General features: G+C 41.1%; 1 protein-coding gene across 1 annotated transcript in view; it reads right to left on the bottom strand.

Moving 5' to 3' along the window:
- Positions 1 to 19,199, bottom strand: part of DENND1A (DENN domain containing 1A) — a 274,774-nt gene extending 255,575 nt beyond the window's left edge. The window contains 1 exon segment of the mRNA XM_025194283.1: positions 19,131 to 19,199. Coding sequence (XP_025050068.1) covers positions 19,131 to 19,172 — 42 coding nt within the window. The 5' untranslated portion in view covers positions 19,173 to 19,199.
- Positions 19,200 to 19,409: the final 210 nt, after the last annotated feature.

Below are 19,409 nucleotides of genomic sequence, written 5' to 3' on the forward strand. Positions count from 1 at the left end.
GGGGTGGGGAGGTAGAAGAACTGGAGGCCAAGACCTCCACGGCTCTCATTCTTTCCACCAGTGTCCTGGCCAAAGACACCAGACTGGTATCGTAGTCATCCCCGACTCCCCCCCAGCCTGGAACACCTGCTTCTAGCACTGCCCATATAACACTAAATAGAAGCAGCATGCAATACATATGGCTCAACAGGTTTTTCTATTGCCTACATGATCTGAACAGCTGCAAGTTGACAAATCCTGTTCATTTTGTGCAGCTTCTGGACACAGGTAAGAGCAGCAGTAGAAACAGAAACCACAAAGAGGTGGTTTGTTTTTTCTAGCAATAGACATTTCTGAGTTATTTTCACCACCATAAATGTTTCCGGGAGAGGGAGCACCACAGCCATTCAGCCTGCAACCATCCCTTTACTCCTTACACCTTCCCAAGACCAAGGTACTCCCAGTCTGTGGAAGGCATGGAGCAGTGGAGAAAGGTTTCCTGGGCTTCCCCAGTCTGGGATGCCCAGGTCTGGGGAACAGGCAGGAAATCTTTCTCCCCGCTGCACTCTCTTCCTGTAGATAGGTCTGGGAAGGGAGTGAAGCAGCTGGGCAAAGCCCCAAACCCATTTCTTAGGCCAGGCAGTCCCTGGTCTGGGGAAGCAGATGGAGTATTGCCACTGTCCCAGGGAGTGCTTTTCTGGCCCTGCAGGATTTTAACTCTCCATACATGCTGCCCATGCATCCAAAGGTGCATCTCAAGCTGGTCCAGAGAGGTAATACTCCCCCTCTATGCGCCTTTGCTCAGGCCGCAGTTGGAGTACTGCATCCAGTTCTGGACACCGCACTTCAAAAGGGATGTGGCCAGCATTAAGAGGGTTCAGAGGAGGGCCACCCACTTGGTGAGGGGGCAGCAGGACAGGCCCTACGAGGAGAGACTGAGGGACCTGAACCTATTCAGCCTCAGCAAGAGGAGGCTAGGGGGCGACCTGGGGGCTGCCTACAAACTCATCAGCAGAGATCAACAGCAAATAGGCAGAGCCCTTTTCTCCCCAGCCCCACCTGGGGTGACGAGGAACAATGGTAATAAGCTGATGGAGAATAGGTTTAGGTCAGAGATCAGAAGGCAATATTTTACAGTTAGGGTGGCCAAAACCTGGAACCAACTTCCCAGGGAAGTGGTCCTCGCCCCTACCTTGGGCAAATTCAAGAGGAGGTTGGACGATCACCTGTCTGGGGTCTTGTGAACCCAGCATTCATTCCTGCCCGTGACAGGGGGTCAGGCGAGATGATCTGTTCAGGTCCCTCCTGACCCTAGCTACTATGAAACTATGGGGAGCATCCCACTCATGATGGGGTTTTTCAAACCTGGCTTAAAAACCACAATTCAAAATGGCAAAAATTAACCAACCTATTAAAGAACAGCCATCTGAGCTGAACTAATTCAACAAGCAATGGCTTTCAGCAAGAGCCACTTATTATACAATTATTTCTCTTATAAATCCATAAATCACTTGAAACCTATATAAATAAACAAGGATAACGGAAAACTACTGGAGAACATTTCTCCAGTCCATTGTCTCACACGCTACAAATACTCAGTTAAAAGCAATCCACAGGGAAGTAATGGCTCACAGCCACCACTATAAATAGGGATCTCCCCAACTCAAGGAGATGACTGGCTGATTTCACAGGCAGCTCAAACAGCCGGCCACCATTTTTCAAGGGCTTATCGTGGTCATGACTCCCCAACATTTCCGACTGGCCGAAGAGCCCCAGTGGCCCCACTCCTCACCACTGATTGGCTGAGAGCGCTGTCCATAACGCAGCCCTGCTTCTCACCACTAACTGGTAGAGGGGGGTGGGGCCACACAACAGGTAGCCCTACATGACAGGTAGCCCTCTCAGCCAATCAGCAGCAAAGGTGAGGGTAGCAGACATCTTGCCTGCTCACCTTTGTGCCAGCAGGCCCCCTTCCCTCTTTCCCCCCAGCAAGCTCCACAGCTGGCAGGACTGCTGGCTCTAACTGGGGAGCCAGCACTTGATTTCTAGTAAGTCTCGTCCCCCCACCCCCGGATTTCACGGAGATCATCCAATTTCACAATTTGTATGAAATCCGCACAACTGCGATTTGGGTAGGTCCCTAGCTATAAAACATGCAATAAATATTTCCCATTTAAAAACATAATAGAATAATATCTTTAATTGAAAGCATCTGAATGATGCACGCTTTTAACTGATGCACATAAACTGTTGGATCTTCCAAAACGTTTTTCAGCGAGTTATCAAACAAGCTATTTTTATTAAGAGCCAAAGACCTAAATTCATCTGAGTCCAGCTTCTACCTTATGTACAGGATATAAGCTCCCAAAAGGAGTTCTTATTAAGTCAAATAATTTTTTCAAGTGCATGTCTCTGAAGCTAAGGTACTTCAACTGGAGACTTGATGAAATTCACATAATTTTCTTAATATTAATTTTATGTAGCAGATTTTTTTTGCAATAATGAAATAAGAACTAGACAAAGCAGCTGTTAGATGCCTCACTATAGACATTTATTTTGGCTAATTCCTTTTAATACAACACTGCTGTATATGGGAAAACTTGTAGAAGCACTCTATTTAATAGAGTGAGGTGGATAATTAACACTTTCTAAAAGTGTTCTCTGTTATTAATGAAAAACATGGGGGGTAAGAGGAATGTGTCAATTTGCAATTCACAAAATATTATCAGAAATCAAACCAAGTATTACTGACCTAGTCATTCACTTAATTTAATTTAAGGTCATGTTTTCCACAGAAAAAACAAAGGCAAGCACAAAACAGTTACAGTATCTCCCCAATCTTAATGCAAGAGGCACAATCATGCAATAAAAACTGGCTTCATGACTGAATTAGGGCCCACTTCAGCAACTGAGTCCACTCTGATTTCTGCATCTGGGCTGAGCCCCAGGGAAATCAGAAACCTGCAATTTTGCCTGTTTCCTCAATCTACGCAGTACATGCTACGAATGGTGGAGGAAGATCACAGCCCTTGCAGTTGGAGAGTCATGTTGTCAACTTCCATAAAAGCTGCAGCCAGCTGTGGCTGACGAAGAAAGATGAACTAGAGCATCCCTTGGTCTCCACCCCAGGACACAAAGAAAATGTAATAGGTCAATGCAAGTTTTACAATTGATTTGGGGTCATCACTTTTATGGCTGTGACTAAAATCTATTATGTTGATTCCAGTAATGTTCAATTCAGAAATATTAAGATTACATTGGAGTTAAAATACCTGATCACAAATGTCTGTCGTTTTTCCTGCAAGAGCAATATTCTATACCAAGGAAAAAGGTCAACAATCAAATCTATCAATTCTGGAACCTAGTTAGCAAGGCTCATTGGTTACTCAATTTGTGGTAGGATAGAATGTTTGTTCCAAACGAGGCTTCACAAATCACACCCATATTGCACCCGGCAGAGTCTGCTTTGGGTGTCGTAGGTTTCAATTTGTCCTCTGCCTTATTCTGATGCTATTTTATGGGACCTTTACAAGATTAAAACCAAAACCTCATGCATCACCAACATGCTTCCATTGTTTCATTTATAGACAATATTATATGGTACTACGAGTCGGCCTTTTGCAGAAAGTGTAATTTAGCATCAACATCTGAATTATTTTTAGATAGTGAAATCCTTACCATTAAACAATCTGCTCAAGGCTACCTTTATGGTTTAGGGCACTATGGGTGTTACAGGCAGCACTTTCTATATGGCTTCATCAGGCTAAACCCTTCCAAAATAACCTTTTTTACTTAACACCAGTAGAATTGAAACATGTTGAAGCAATTTAGAGTTAGGAATGGAAGACATGGCTTGGACCCCTGCATTAGAAGTTTCTAAGAAAAGACCTTGAACAGAAAGTTATAGGGTTCAAAGCATCTTTGCTGCTGAGCGATTTTTTTTCTCTCTTCTCTCCTGCCAGTGTCCTTCCGGACTGATCTGTCCCTCACTCTTCTTCCTTGTTCCTCTCCTGCCATCACAACTGCATACTTATCTTTAGATAACCAAATAAATAAATAAATAAATAAATAAAGGGGAAATACCTAAAAAAGTGACAAGTAGTATTACGACTTATCCTAAATGAAATGGTCAATCCAGTTCTGTTGCATTCTCACTTCACCATGCTTCGCTCATCTACCATTTTTCTCTGTACATTCTATAATGTAATTCTTGATCTTATACCACCTGAAATGAAAAGGAATTTTGCCAATATCATCTAGAACAGACTGGAGCCCTTTAATAATAAGGCTCTTGCAAAAGAAACCATTTGGTCTCAAGGATCACAGAAGTATCTTAAAAATCCTAGCATTCAAGTCTGAAAAGAACTCAAGGGTCATCTAATCCAGCCCCCCACACAGATAAAGGATTTTCTATTCCTAAAGAAGTGAGAGCTGCCCCTTTTGATGGGCATGCCAAAAAATAGCCCCATACCCTCCGTGAGTGCCACCCTGATCGTCTTCCTCTGCTCAATCTCCTCTGCTTTCCACATCTCTCCCTGTGCTTCCTGCCTGATCTCCTTTGCTTTCTGCCCTATCAGGTGCTGTACTGCCTGTTCCCTCCCTGATTTGCGAGTACCACACACACAGGCTGCCCGTGCCACTTGTGGCACTCGGGCTGCAGGTTGGCCACTCCTATCTTAAACTATCCCAAATAGTGCAAGAGAGGTGCAAGGGGCTGATAAGGCTTCTAATTTGAAGGGCGGTTATTTTATTTACCACATAAAGCAGCAGTTAAAAAGGTACTGTTTATATTACCTATATCGTATAGTAGGCAGTCATTTGGTCTGAGAATTTTTAAAGGAACTGAAGTAAGGATTCAATGAATCACAGTTAATATTTGATAGGTGCCGAGTGCCTAACTCTCTTCACCTTTAAAAGTCCAACCCTTAATCAAAATACATAAATCCCACTATATATGCCAACATACAATTATGCAAGCAGATTAAAGCTGTAAGAGTTCTGTTTTGTCCGTTTATTTTTAACTCCTCAATACATGTATTAAACTGCTATCTTTACTGAATAGTTTAAGAGAGGAGTAACTCCAAACAGGTTTTGCCTACTTAAGATTCTCCATCTTACTCCCTTCAGTCATCTTCTATAGATGGAAGCAGTGGTATTTTCTGTAGTTTAAGGAAATAAAATGTATAGTCTTCTGCAAGGGTTTAATACAACTCTCAATTACTACTTGATCTACCATCTGCATCATTTATGGTCTCCATCAGTTTGCCACTAAAACTAGAAACATCATCCCCACAACTGTTAAGGGCGAAAGAGATGAATCACATCAAAGGAAACTTAGATCTTGCTCTATTTTTCTCATAAAGGCAAAAAGAGATGCAGAGAACTTGGAACCCCATTGTCCATTATATGAAAGGAGCTTTTCTCTGGGCTGGCACCTCTTCTGCTGCATTTTCCATCAGAAAGCACTTATCCAGAATGGAATAACCCTCTTTGCTGCCAAAGCATACTGACAGGTTTAAAAAGTTTCCAAGTCTAGACTAACCAGTAAACATCTTTAGAAATTATTATAATTGTATACTTCCTAAGTACTAGATCTGCTGAGATCTGGGTGATGCTGAAAAGACTTGACTTTTAAGCTTAGACATCATAATTAACCACAAAAAAAAATTAGCTTCCATCTGAAAGGCTAGGAATCTTCTTGCTAGGAAGTGATGGCCCCTTCTTTGGAATTCTGTAAGATACATTTACCAAAACTTAGATAAACAGCAAAGGCAAAATACAAAAATAACAGTGTCCTCATGGACTGGGAACCATGAATTATACCTGAACAAGTGCGATTACTGGTAGTACATTCAGAGATACCGAGTCCTTAAAGGACTATAGCACAGGAGTTCTTGACCAAAACGCAATTTATGAGCATCACTGAATGCACATCCAAATACTACCCTCAGTCATAAAATCCCATGTAAAACATGGGATCTTTTAATAGGTATTTTCCTTGATAATTTGCAATTTTTAAATCACACAATATCAGGAGTCCTTAACTTTCTTTTAAGTTTGACCAATCTTGGCTTCAAGCACTAGTGCACTTCTACTTTTGTTTTTGTCATGACAAAAGGGTCAGATAAGATGGGAAGAGAACAAGGCAATCCAGGGCATTTTACAACTGCACCAGTCCCAAACTCTTTTCATTAGATTCCCCAGTTCTCTACCTTCAACCCCTGACCAAGACAAAAAGCATTAAAAAGAGAAATTTATCTAACTTACATTTTTACATTTTGCCAATGTTGCTTTAATTGCTTTTTAGAATTAGTACTCTGTAAAGAAACTACCAAATTAAATCCATAGCAGAATATACTGGCACGTAAACCCTCTAAAATCCAGTTACTACAGAAAGCCATTTACAGAAAGCACCAATAAAATTGTGGATGTACTAAAGCAAAGAGTCATCACTGGGACACTGCTTACAACATTAGGCAAGACAACATAATCACTATTCTTAATCTACAGGGAGTCTACTTTAAAGTCATTAGTTCATTGTTTCTTTTTCATTTGAATGACTCTCTAATTAAAGTTCTTTACCAGTTACAGAATTCTCTATAGTGAGATATAACAGCTGACTTCAGATGCATTAAGCTTAAAGCAAAAATTAACACTCATTAACAAGATTACCTGTTGTGATTAAATAAGCACAAACAAAAAACCTGTTGGTAAGTTTTGTGACTGAACATGATACTGGAGTTTAAAATCATACCCTTAAATTACATCTTATTTTCTCCTATCTATCAACACAACCCTTTGACTCTATTCAAAATAAAACCTGTTTGCAGTTATTATAATAAAAGCCATCCTAAAGGGGAAAATTAACAAGCAGTTAAGGGCAACAAGTACTTCATCAAATCCTGACTGTTTTAGTTTTATCAAATGCTTAAATATCATGCACAATGTGAAAACTGGCTCTCAAAAATTCTTTATAAAAACCCCCAAGTCTCCCTTTTAAACTCAAGAAAATCTATAAACACTGTAGAATCAGTGAATGTGAATAACTTATCCTAAACCATTAAAAAAAAAAATTCACTCCCCTAAAAAAAAGTTTCAGTTTAGCAGTTAATTTCAATCTGCAGTTAAAATGGCACTAGCTGTCAGTCAGTTTTCTCACCCGACTATGGTGAAAAGAAAAACTGACAGATCACAGGAGCTTGCCTTTGTAAACCAATTCGGGAACTTTCATGCTTCTTATTTGTTAGGTTAAAGGTTAAATTGCTGACCTCTGCCCTCCTGCTTAGCAGCCTTTCCCTTTTTCTGTAAAGCTTTATTTTTGGGCTGTATTTACATGGATTAGTCTCTTTTCACGCTAAGAAGGAATCTGTTCACAGCCAAAGCCTTAGTTCTGGTTGTACAAAAAGCAGCCACAATTATTCAGAACCAGACAATGACCATATTGTGGATTTACAAAAAAACCACCTCAGCCATGGCAAGTTCTGTTCTTGCTGCACAAAACAATAGAAGAAAAATCTTATCAAGCATTCAAGAGAAAGCAAACAAAGCAGGCCCACTGTGAACTTGATGAAGATGTCAAGCTCCTTTAAAAAATATAAATCAACAAAAGGGTTTTTTCTTGTAAAGTCTTGTGAGTGAGACTTTTTCTACATTGAGTTTCCCTTCCTGGTTAAACGCAGTCAGTGGCAGTAACATAGCACAGCCAGCTATCAAATACTGTCTATAATCTTTTCTAGATGACACAAGCAGTTAAGATATGAAAAGGCAGACAACTGTTCCCTTCCCACGCAACTAACCTGCAAAGGGGAAAATACCATATATTTGTACTATTGTGTGGGGAACATCTGATCACTGCTTTTTATTAAACCTATTTATAAGCAGCAAGAAAACGCTCACAAAAGCAGCTATTTGCATGAAGGCCTATAAGAAGTTTGATCCCAACTGATTTCCACTCCTACTTGCCACCCATCAATGAAAGTTTGGTTTTTCAGCACAGAAGTGGCACATGCATTTAATTTAAGCTCCAGATCCAATCTAGGAATTTTACTGGAATCAAAGTGCAAATGCAATATTAAGGACACAGTTGTCTAACGGGAGCATTTCTGAGGATTTCAGTTTCCGGTCAGTTAAAAAGGAAATAATGTCATCGGCATGTTCTTTGTCATAATAATATACAAATAATTTATAGTCCTTTGGCTAGTACCCAAGGAGCAAACAGACCAATAAAAAGTAAGCAAAAGGCAGGGCAAGATAGAGCCTTAGAGCAGAGGTGGGCAAAATACGGCCCGTGGGCCGCACCTGGCCCGCAGACTAACTTTCTCCGGCCCACAGCAGGTCCCTTGGTCCCACCTGGCCCAGGCGTCACCCATCCCATGGTGGATCCCGCCACCCCCTGGGTATGCAGCAGGGCTGGGGTGGCTTTGCAGCTGGACTGCCTTTCTAGGCAACCCAGGCAGTGGCGGCTCCTTCCAGCTGCTCCTGCTGTTGGCCTCAGCCCCAGTAGCGGCGGGTACCCGCGCCCACAGCCCTGACCCCGGCCCTCCTTGTGCCCACTCCAGACTCAGCCCAGTGGAGAGGACCAGCTCCGGACCAGCCAGAACCCATGCACACAGCCCTGGCCCACCCCACACCTGCTCCAAACTCGCCTACCAACGCCAAGCAGCAACAGCAGTGGCAGCAGCCAGGCAGAAGCTGCTGCTCGGCACGTGGGAAAAGTGGTCCCTCCCCCTTGCCGCTACCAGGTGCTTCCTGTTGCAGCTGCCTGGAGCCTGTACCCGGGCTGCCTTCCGCTCCTCTCCACCACCTGGTGGGACAGCAGTGGCAGCTTCTGCCCAGCCGCTACCATTGCTGCTGCTGCCCAGCATGGGCTGGCAAGTCTGGAGCAAGCATGGGGCACGTCGGTGCTCTGTGTATGAGTTCTGGCTTGTCTGCTCCACTGGGTTGAGTCCAGAGCAGGAGCAGGCACAGGGTGTGTCAGGGTTGGGGCTGTGCATGCAGGTCCCTGCCAGTACTGCAGGGCTGGGGCCAGCAGCGGTGACAGCCAGGAGCTGCCGCTACCTGGGCTACCTAGAAAGGCAGGGTGGGTCAGGGGCTGTGCACTATTGGCGGTGGTGTGTGGGCTCCAGGATGTTGCGAGGGGGGCGGAGAGGGGTGCTGACTGGCCTGCAACAGCTCCCCAGAACTGTCTATGTGGCCCATGGGCAAAAATAATTGCCCATCCCTGCCTTAGAGACTAATGGGTTCAGACAGGCAAAAGTTTTCATAGGCAACAAGCCTACTTCATAAAACACTAACAAGGAAAAGTAAAGATATGAATTTAGGCGAGTCATTTGCAGATGCTAATTCTCTACTTAGATGTGCCTAATCTTCTAGAGTTCAGTTCTAAGAAGTTACATCAGTAAAAACTGGGTACAGAAACCTGGACACCTGGATTTGAGGTGAATATAACACTGCTATTATTTTAACTAATGTAAGAACAGCACTTTGCACTTTGTTACTTAAGCATAGTAATCAAACATACATCTGGTACACTACGTAACAGTGATGGACCTTTGGACACTAAAATGTGATTTGTCACTTCAAGTAATTCTGAAACATGAACATAAATAGTTTATAGATACATGCATTATCAACACTTTTACCACTCATCCTTGCTGCTGCCGAAATAATTATTTCCTCTTTGACAAAATGTTTCTTATGGTTTGGCATGGCATTGCTGTGCACCCTAAAATTCCAGTATATCACAGGAAATTATAACACCATCCTGTGTTCTGTAGCAAGTTACTGGTGTGTCCATTTTGCAGACTGAAGACTGCTACTACTTTCCTTGTACCTGTAGAAGTCCTACCATGGAAATACAATGGCAACTGCAAAGTACATTTAAGGCCTGAGTACATTATGACATTTCCCAGTTGAGCAAACGACTTTGATTACTTTAAGTTATAACATTTGTGATCTACTGAGAAAATAGAGATATTACTACACAAGGCCAGAACATAAAAAGTAAAGTAGGAAGTACTTAAACTACTCACCAGCTTCTAGTAGGAACAAGATTAGGGGTACATGCTACACTCAGAGTCAATTCAAATGCAAATGCTGTCCTTTCTCTCAAACAATGATAAACTCCCTCAGAGTTAATAGTTTCCCTCTAAGATTCATCTCCCTTTCAACTTAGTGGTATGTTTTGGAGAAAAGAAAGAAACACATGGTGAGGCTTACAGCAAGACCTTTTAAATTCTGTCATAAAAGAAGTAGTATAAACTACATTTCCTTTACTAATCCAGAGAACATTTGTTAAAAAACTCTAGCGCACTTATCACTTTGTCCATGCTATCACATTTAGGTTTCTAACTTACCATAGCTTAAAAAAAAAAAAATGAAAGAAATGCTTTAGTTGTACTAAACCATTTTAGCTTTTTCCTTGAACACACAGCAAGAATTTATGCTACACTCACAAAAAGATAAAAGATAAGGTCCTTGGAGAGAAAGGCCTTTTGGCACACCGCATGGCAAAGCTAAGGATTCAACATACTTTTGTAATGTCTGCTTTGGCAAGAATACAAAAAACCCTATACAAAAGCACGCTACATCCTCCTACACAGGGGGAAAAAAACCCTTACTTTTGTGAGCTTTTACTTTCAAATGTTCACACTTTAGAGGCTATTTTGATCAGTTACTTTAGACTAACAAATGTACTTTTTCTATACTAATGGTATAAGAGTTGTACTTAAATTCTCTTCACTTCCCCCTCTAACAAGAGGGGATCTTTGGCATAGGTCCTCCAAAGATCCCTGAATTTCTGTAATAGCTTATTTCTGGTGTATGACATGAAGAAGCTATCTTTAAGAAAACAAAACCGAAATTCTTAAATACTGGGGGGAAAAAAGAGATTGTGCAAGCAATAGGTCTGATTCGGCCTTTTAACCTAGTGCAGTGGCACAATTTGCTTTTATTATCCACAGATTATGCTAATCAAATATGTATGCGCGTGTGCAATTTTATACCGAACTATATTATGTATTCAGGAACTTGAGAATTTAATATCTTGGATCAGAGGTTCAAAAATACAAAACTGAATATGAACATTTTTTAGTCTCAATGCAATTAATTGCTTAATATCATTTAAGTAGGTCAAGTGAACAGGGGGATGCCACGCTTAGTGCCATCACACAATAGTGGAACTGGGTATAATGCAAGTTTTTAGAGTACCTATATATTGCTCTTTATCTTTGGAAATTGAGCTCAGTGAGCTTCAAAGTTTACTCAGAATGATTATTATTCTAGTCCTTTTCTGCACTCAACCCAATGAGTGTGCAGGTGCCATTTTGACCATTATGACTATTACAAGAAGCTGTAACAGCATCTTTACCCTCCAAAGCAGTGGTAAGACTTCATCAATTGTACACAATGCATTTCCTCCTTGTATTTACTTCAAGTGAAATGCAGGGAATGAAGTCAATTAAATCATGTCTCAATTGTATTTAACAAGGGAATCTATTTGTTCCTTATTCATCTACTGCAGACGGGAATTCTAATAAGTAACAACAACAACAAATCATGTGCCAGAGCGATATTGCCATCTCAGCATAAAAGAACAAGTTAAAATGAAAGCAGATACATTTTAATTTGGAAGATTAAGATATATATTGGTTAGAGAATGACCCAACCATATTTCAATACATTCTCTTAAGTATTTTCCCCCCCCTAAGAGGGTTAGTTTTCAGGTTAAATTAAAAAAACAGTATGCTAACATGCACCCTTTTTTTGCTTCTTTATTACATAGGTAGTGCTTAGCAAATAAAGTCATGTATGATGGAAAAGAACACCCCTTTCCCAAAGGCTTGTATATTTGTCAAGATCTGTGAAAAACATTGGGATACAAAATTTGTTTCATTTTGAAAGTTCTGTTTATGCATGGTGACTTCAAATGGTCTTCAGACATAGCCCAAGGATGATACAAATAGTGGTCAGCAGATGCACCTTTCTACGATCCTAAATCTAGAACAATCCTTTTTAAATAGAAAAAAAAAGGACTCCAGAGTGAGAATCCACTTCTTAGTAACACACATTTCATCATGCACAACAGAACAATCTAAACCGAAACCATGCAACAATCTACTTGCAACCCAACATAGAGGTCTCGTATCCAATGGATTTCTGGTTATCTTACAATAGCAATGTTTACTTAGTTTCATAGTAGCTAGGGTCAGGAGGGACCTGATCAGATCATCTAGCCTGACCCCCTGCCACAGGCAGGAATGAATGCTGGGTTCACAAGACCCCAGACAGGTGACCATCCAACCTCCTCTTGAATTTGCCCAAGGTAGGGGCGAGGACCACTTCCCTGGGAAGTTGGTTCCAGATTTTGGTCACCATAACTGTAAAATATTGCCTTCTGATCTCTAACCTAAACCTATTCTCCATCAGCTTATTACCATTACTTGGGTTACCCAATTTAACTTTCAGAAGTAACACTTATTCACAATTCTTTGGCCTCTAAACAGTCAATCTAACACGAAACGGTAGTCTTCCTGGCAGCAGCTCAACTTTCTCGAATAATTTTTTTCTTTAGGGAGGCAGGTGGCTTTCCATTGAATATGAGCATGAGGCAAAGTAAGAAAGACATTATAACTACAACTTCCAACTCGATGCTGAAAAGACTATGCTTCTCTAGGTCATGTGGTAACGCAGGATATAAAAACCATTCAAAAAGTTGAGAGTACCATATACCTTGTGACATCTGAATTAAACTTAGACACTTAGTACAAGTACAGAAGTTCACTCTCCCAGGTGAAACTCTCCCAGGAAGCATTTAACCCTGGTTGTTCCTGGGTTATTTTTCTCCAGGAGCAGGTTGCTCTGAAAGAAAAGTCCTGAACATCTGTACACTTGTGGTTTCTACTAGGAGAGCAGCAACTCTCCCAAGAGAAAATAAATGTCTGTAACATGGCCTTAAACAGCCTCCAAGTCTTCCATCTGGTTATTCTGAAAACGTTAATCACAAGTAGTGTTGGAGTGAGTTGTAGCTATGAAGATTCAGGAACTGTGCAAGAAGCAAGAATTTTGTAGGTAATATATTTTATCGGACAAACTGCACAGTTGGAAGAGACTTAGACAAGTTTTTGAATTCAAGGGATCCATCTTCACAACTTGTCATGGGAGTTCCCATTTGCCTAGTGCATTTGGCTGGATCTCTACTTCCCATGAAGCCTTTTGACTCAATCAAGTGAGAGGTACAGTTACAATACTTAATCACAATACCATGAACAGTAGTAAAATCACCTCTACATTTCTGGAGATAAATAGTTACTTAAAATGTGGTTTGTTAGTTAACTAGGGGAACTCTCCCTTTCAGTCTTCTATATGCATCAAAACCCTTACTGTGTTATTTTAATAAGAGAAAGTGTTACCTCCTCAGGTCAAGCCCCAAAGCAGCACGCACTTGGTAGAGGCCCTTTGACATCTTTCAGAAATGCAGGAGATATTAACATCCCCATTAGATCTCTTCTCTACAGCATCCTTGCCAACAAAACTGCTGATTCTATTCTCCCTATTCTATTTTGCTGCTTGAGACAACTACTGAGAAGATGGCAGCATTTTTATCAGCACATGGTAACAATTTGAGAGAAGTGCTAGGTGATAGAGCTAAGAAGTAGAACCCCACTCTCTTAAATTGCATAAGTCAAGTTTTAAATAAAGTCTGAAGTCCAGAGATTCCCTAGTTCAAAAAGAATAATAGGGGTGGATGCTGAAACAAAATCAGATATAAAAGTCCGCATACAATTCTAAAAAGCAACACCTTAATTAACTGAACACGAGAGTAGTTTCTAAGGGCACTTTTACACATGCTTGGGGTGGGTGGGTGGGGGAGGGAGTCTGCCGCTGAGCCAGCAGGGCCCCCCCCACCTGCAACCCTCTGGCTCAGCAACTGGTGCCTCCTGGGGGGGGTGTCCCCTAGGGTCCACCCACAGCCAGTTGCTGACCCAGGGGAGGGGGGCACAGGGGGCCCCCCTGCGCACTGGGCAATGGACCCAGAAGTGGATCAAAAGTACTTCCAGTCCACTGCCAAGCATGCGGGGGATCTCCCCACGCTCCCATGGGACACTTCATCTGCCCCACCATCTCAGAGTTCACGAGCCACTCCTGATACCTCAAGGTATGTAGAAAAAAACCCATAAAGCTACATCTATGACCAAATCACTGATTCTCCGAATTAGAATCAAATCTTCAATTCGGCCGAATCTGTATCGGGACGATGAATCAAATCAGCTAATCGAATCCGGGTCCACCAGAAGTGTCACTTGTGGCACACAAATGCCGCAAGCTAGCCACCCCTCCACTAAAGCATCTAAGTAAATCCTACCACCTCCTGCCCAAGATCCTGAAAAACTACTAAGGACTACTACCTTTGTCCATCTTAGACTTGAAATCATTCCAGAAAGTAGGAGGAGGAGAACCAACCCACTTTTTGTATTAATGTTTTTTCAGGGACTCAGACTGGATAGAACAGGACCACACTTAAGACACCTAATACTGTATGTGAAACAGGATCCGGCCTCAAATGTCCAGAAAAGAAGTGAGCATGGCATTGCTAACGTGATATAAGTTTACACCCTGCCATATCACATACTGCCTTTATTCAGAGACTACATTCATCTTCCTTGTTTCAGTGAATCTCAAAAAAAGAAATTTCTATCAAAAATATTCTTGATGTTGAACTGGCAATTTCATCACTATATGCCAAGTTGATAAGAGGAAGCTTACTGCACACTAAACTATGAATCGCCATGCTTTTATCAGCGTGGGAAAGTTACTATTTCAACTAAACATTTGTTGGATTCCAAGTTACAAAAGATGCTTAACACAAGGTAAGTAATAAAGTAATGGAGATGCAACTTAATGTATAAGCAGCAATCCTTGGTAACAAATCCAACCCATCACACTTTGGCAGGATGATACTGCTAGCAGCGACCTCAGAAATACCAACTGTAATTAAAAGCTTTATTAAATAAAGCTTATTTTAAAGTTTATTTTAAAATGCATTTGACAGCTTGCATAGCAAGGTGTCTCTTGCCACACAAACTTTTTGATTACTACCCTCATCAAGATAGAGGCAGTTTACATCACAGCACAAGCAGAGACGATCTAGTATCAGTGGCTTTTAGCATTTTATGGACTTAAGAAAATGAAACACCACCCCAGAAAAAGCACATGCACACAGATATGAAACTGATATAAAAAATTAAGTGCATTACAAATGAATGGTCAAGACCTTTATTATACATGAACATAAACATATCATACAGAACATAAAAATAAGTTTGTCCTCAAATCAGCTGATTTTAGCATGGGGGGGACGACACGGGACTGTTTACACATGTGGCAAGTTTCCTTATACCCATTTGCTGTGGTTTGATTTTCTTATAGCAGCTGTGTGGTTTGCCTTCTGCCAGTCTTTGCTGTGACAAACAAACATTGGCATTTCTTTGCCTTGTAGCTTAAGAGCATCATAAGAAATTATGGATTAAACGTATATAAGCATAAACACCCAAAAGAAGAATTTTGTTGGAAATTTTTTGTAGATACTTTTCTCTCCTAAGCTTTTCTTTTAAGGATAATTCAGGCATACTTTACTACATCAATATGAATCACATAAAAACATATTTTTTATACCAAGCATCAGGTCTGCACCACATTCAGAAGTATTTTTAAAACTTCTGAAGAACCAAAAAATTACTTGAAGATTTCTGAAGATTTTGCTGGTACAAACATATCGCTATAGAAGAAAAAACACAACCGAGAATGAAACGCCTACAGAATCATTTAGTTTATAGAACAAAATGTATACTAAATCCTCCAATTAAAAACCTGTAAAGTAGTTTCAGTGCTTTTTAACCCACCTTCCCACAGCAGGGAATTAATCCCTCTAGGGGGATGCAAACAAACTTCAAAGAGAAGATTATACCCAGACACTAGAACTGTACAATGTAATGTTTATGGTTAAATTTGTTTAAAAATTTCTGGCATTGGAAATCAGGTCAGATGTGCAGAAACAAGGACTAGTAATTAAATGGCCTCCTTGCAATTACCTCAAATGGTGGCAGCAGTAGCTTATATGGTAGTAGGACAGAGCAACTCTGTTCAGTTTATAACTTTTTTGGACAGGCCAGATGGATAAAAACCATAGCAGGAAAAGGTTGGGGGGAATACAATTATCTGCTTTCCAATGACTGTAGTGAACAGCACCACTGGTGATAACTGAGGATGACTGGCAACTTGTTGCTAGGCTTTAAAAAAGTCTCACCCACCAAAAGCCTAATCTGCTCAGGCTGGCTATATGTTTGTATGTTCTACACAGATTGAAGAGATATAATTTTTGGGAATGCTGATGAGAGTTGCCCAATTTTCAAATCACTCTTCACATCACTTGTAGAGCAGCATTCAAGAAAGTGACCTCTTAAAACAATGTCATTAACTAATTCCAAGATTAGGAATGTCAACCTTTGTTTTCCCTGCCTGTTCCATTAACCCCCCAAAGCAAAAAGTTAACTGAAGATCATGCAATGTTTACATCAGTGGGTGATTGCAGGATTTTCTCAAAACAGTTTTATGAATAATATCTTCGAAAAATATTGTTTTGAAAAAGTTGCCTGGACTATATGGAGTTTATCTTTTGATAATGACAAGTAATAATCAAGAGAAAGGCAGGGTAGATCCGCCCCTTTATAGATTAACTAAGTCAGAGATGTATGCAATAGCTTTCCTAAGCAGAGGGCTTACTTTATCAGATGCTGTGAAGGGACAGCAGGAAGCAGAGCTGTTAAACAGAAAGCAGTGATTAGAATACAAAGGGTAGGGACCTAGCTGAAGAAAAGGGAGCACTGCTGAGAGAGGCAAGGTGGGTAGGAGAGAGAAAAACAAAGTAGTTAACCCACTGAGGAATTTATAAAAGCTATTCCAGGTAATGGCACAACTTCAGAGTCCACAGTCTTGGTTTAGACTGTATTTATCACAATCCAGCCTGTGGATGATTTGTTGTTCTGCAATTTCCTGTATAAGTTTGTTTATAAAGTTTTGTCATCTAAGTTTTGTATTGTTGCCACTCTGAGGTCAACAATACAATGTCCAGGGAGGTTCTGCCACAGGCTTGTGTCCTTCTGGCATTGATGTCACATCAGTATTCATTCATTCTTACAGGTAGGGATTGCTGTCTTTAGCGAACAGACAGGGCAGAGGAACACTGTAATCAGGTGATGGCATACGTGACATTGGTAGATGTGCAGGTAAATAGAGCTCAGATGTTATAATCCATATTAGTTGGTCTAGTGGCGATGTCTCTGCTGATGAAGGCACAGTTGGCATCTGGGTCTGGAGCAAGGTCTGGTGCTTTGGTGAGAATAGGAGTTAGATGCTCTGTTAGTGGAGTGATGCCGTTTGAGGTTGGGGGCTGCTTGTTAGCCAGGAAAGTTTGTCCCTTAAGGCTACCTTGAGACTGTCATCATTTTCCAGGAGGGGCTGGAGGTCATTAACAAGGTATCTGAGATGCTCAAGCTGGAGGCTGTAGATGACAACTGAAGGTACTCTGTTGCCTTTGTCTCAGGCTTGGTAGTCTGGCAGGTTGGAGTGGGGTCTGAATCTGTTCAGTTTCCTACAGTTTTCAGATTGTATTGTAGTTATAGGAATCCCTGCTCCAGATCCTAAAGTATGCTTCCTGGTCAATGGAATCAGAGTAGATACAGCTGTAATGTAGAGCTTGGCTGTAGACCAGGGGTTCCCAACCACCAGGCCGCAGCCCAGTACTGGGCCATGGTGGGTTGGCTACAGGGTCATGGCACAAGCTCCCCACTCGAAGCCCTGTCTGTCCGCCCAGGTGAGCAGCTTCCAGGGTCACAGCTAAGATTTTGGGATTAAAGCCGGGTAGCAGGGGAGCCCCGGGAGGGAGGCAGCTGGCTCCATGCACCCCATCCTGCTCCCACCGGGTCACAGTAAAAAAAGGTTGGGAACCTCTGCTGTAGACGAATATAATGGTGAGTTTACAACGAGAGCTACTGGTGTGGAGGTAGCTGTAGCAGTCAGCTGGTTTCCAACATAGTGTGGTGGTGATGATATAGCCACTGCAAATGTTCACAGGGGTGTCCAAGAAATAAATTTGCTGGGAGAAGTATTCCAGTGTCAGTTTGATGGAGAGCTGGAAGTCCTGGTGGAATTTCTCTAGAAATTCCTTCACATGCATCCCATTGTCATCAATGTACCTTAAGCATACCAGTGGGATGACAAGGCATCTCAAGGTCTATCATAAATATACTGACAGAGTCAGGGGCCCTGTGTGCGAATGACAGTGCTGTTCATTTGCACGTATACGGAGTCCCCAAATCTGAAATAGTTGTGTTTGAGGACAAAACAGGAGAGTGTAATGCAAACAGAAGCAGTGCCCTTGTCAGGGATAAATGTTCTTTATGGTATGCAACTCATTCTCATGGGGGATGCTATCGTACAGAGACGTAACATCCATGGTAGCTAACATGGTGTTAGCTAGAAGCTGGTCAATGGAAGCTAGTTTCTTTAGGAAATTTGTGGTATCTTTCAAATAGCTAATTTCAAGTACTAATCAGACCATAAGCTACTTTTATAATCTAATTTCTAGGTATAACTACCTCCTTGAAAGAAAGTTTGGGAAAAAGGAAGAGAGTAGATATGGCAGATGTATAAACATGAGGGAGAAGAAGTTATCTTGTGGAAAAATACCATCCAGAAGGTCTAAATCCTTAAGTGTTACTTATAACAGCAGGTAAAAATGTCAAGACAGAACATGACATTTACACACTGATGCTGCCCTGTAGTATAACTTCAAAATATTCTTGGGTAGTTAACATTATTCTAGTTTGAGACAAACTGAGGCCAAGTAGTTAAATGACTTGGCCAAGATAGTGGATTGAATCAAAGGCAACATTCAAATCAATCATTTTTTGGTTTCTGTTTTAACCTCTTAAAGGGCTCAACTTAGAGAGACAGATTAAACTGTATGGAGTGCTTCTGCTTATGTTAGACCTCAGAAAACATTTTACTGTTTGCCTCATAGTACTATATTACATAAGCTCTCAAAGCATTTGCAGTTAAAAAAAATAAAACAGAAATCAAATGTAAAATAGTACCTGTTCCAGTGCTGCTTGCCCCTGGATAGGTGACTTCAACATACACTTCAAAGGTTGTTTCCGGATTTTGCCTGAAACAGAATACAGTAAGTACATTAATAATATTTTCAGAATAGAGAGTTGAACCACCTTAAAAATTTGCTTTTTAAGCACACGCAGTCTTTACGGTGATGGCTTCACATATGTAAGATTTTTTTGTGTTTATTTTTATTTTAATATTTTGCATGTTTGGATATGAATTAGCAGCTCACATCTTTCTACCCGATACACAAATATGGT

The sequence above is a fragment of the Alligator sinensis genome, unplaced genomic scaffold (assembly GCF_000455745.1).
Source record: "Alligator sinensis unplaced genomic scaffold, ASM45574v1 scaffold611_2, whole genome shotgun sequence".
NCBI classification, from domain to species: domain Eukaryota; kingdom Metazoa; phylum Chordata; order Crocodylia; family Alligatoridae; genus Alligator; species Alligator sinensis.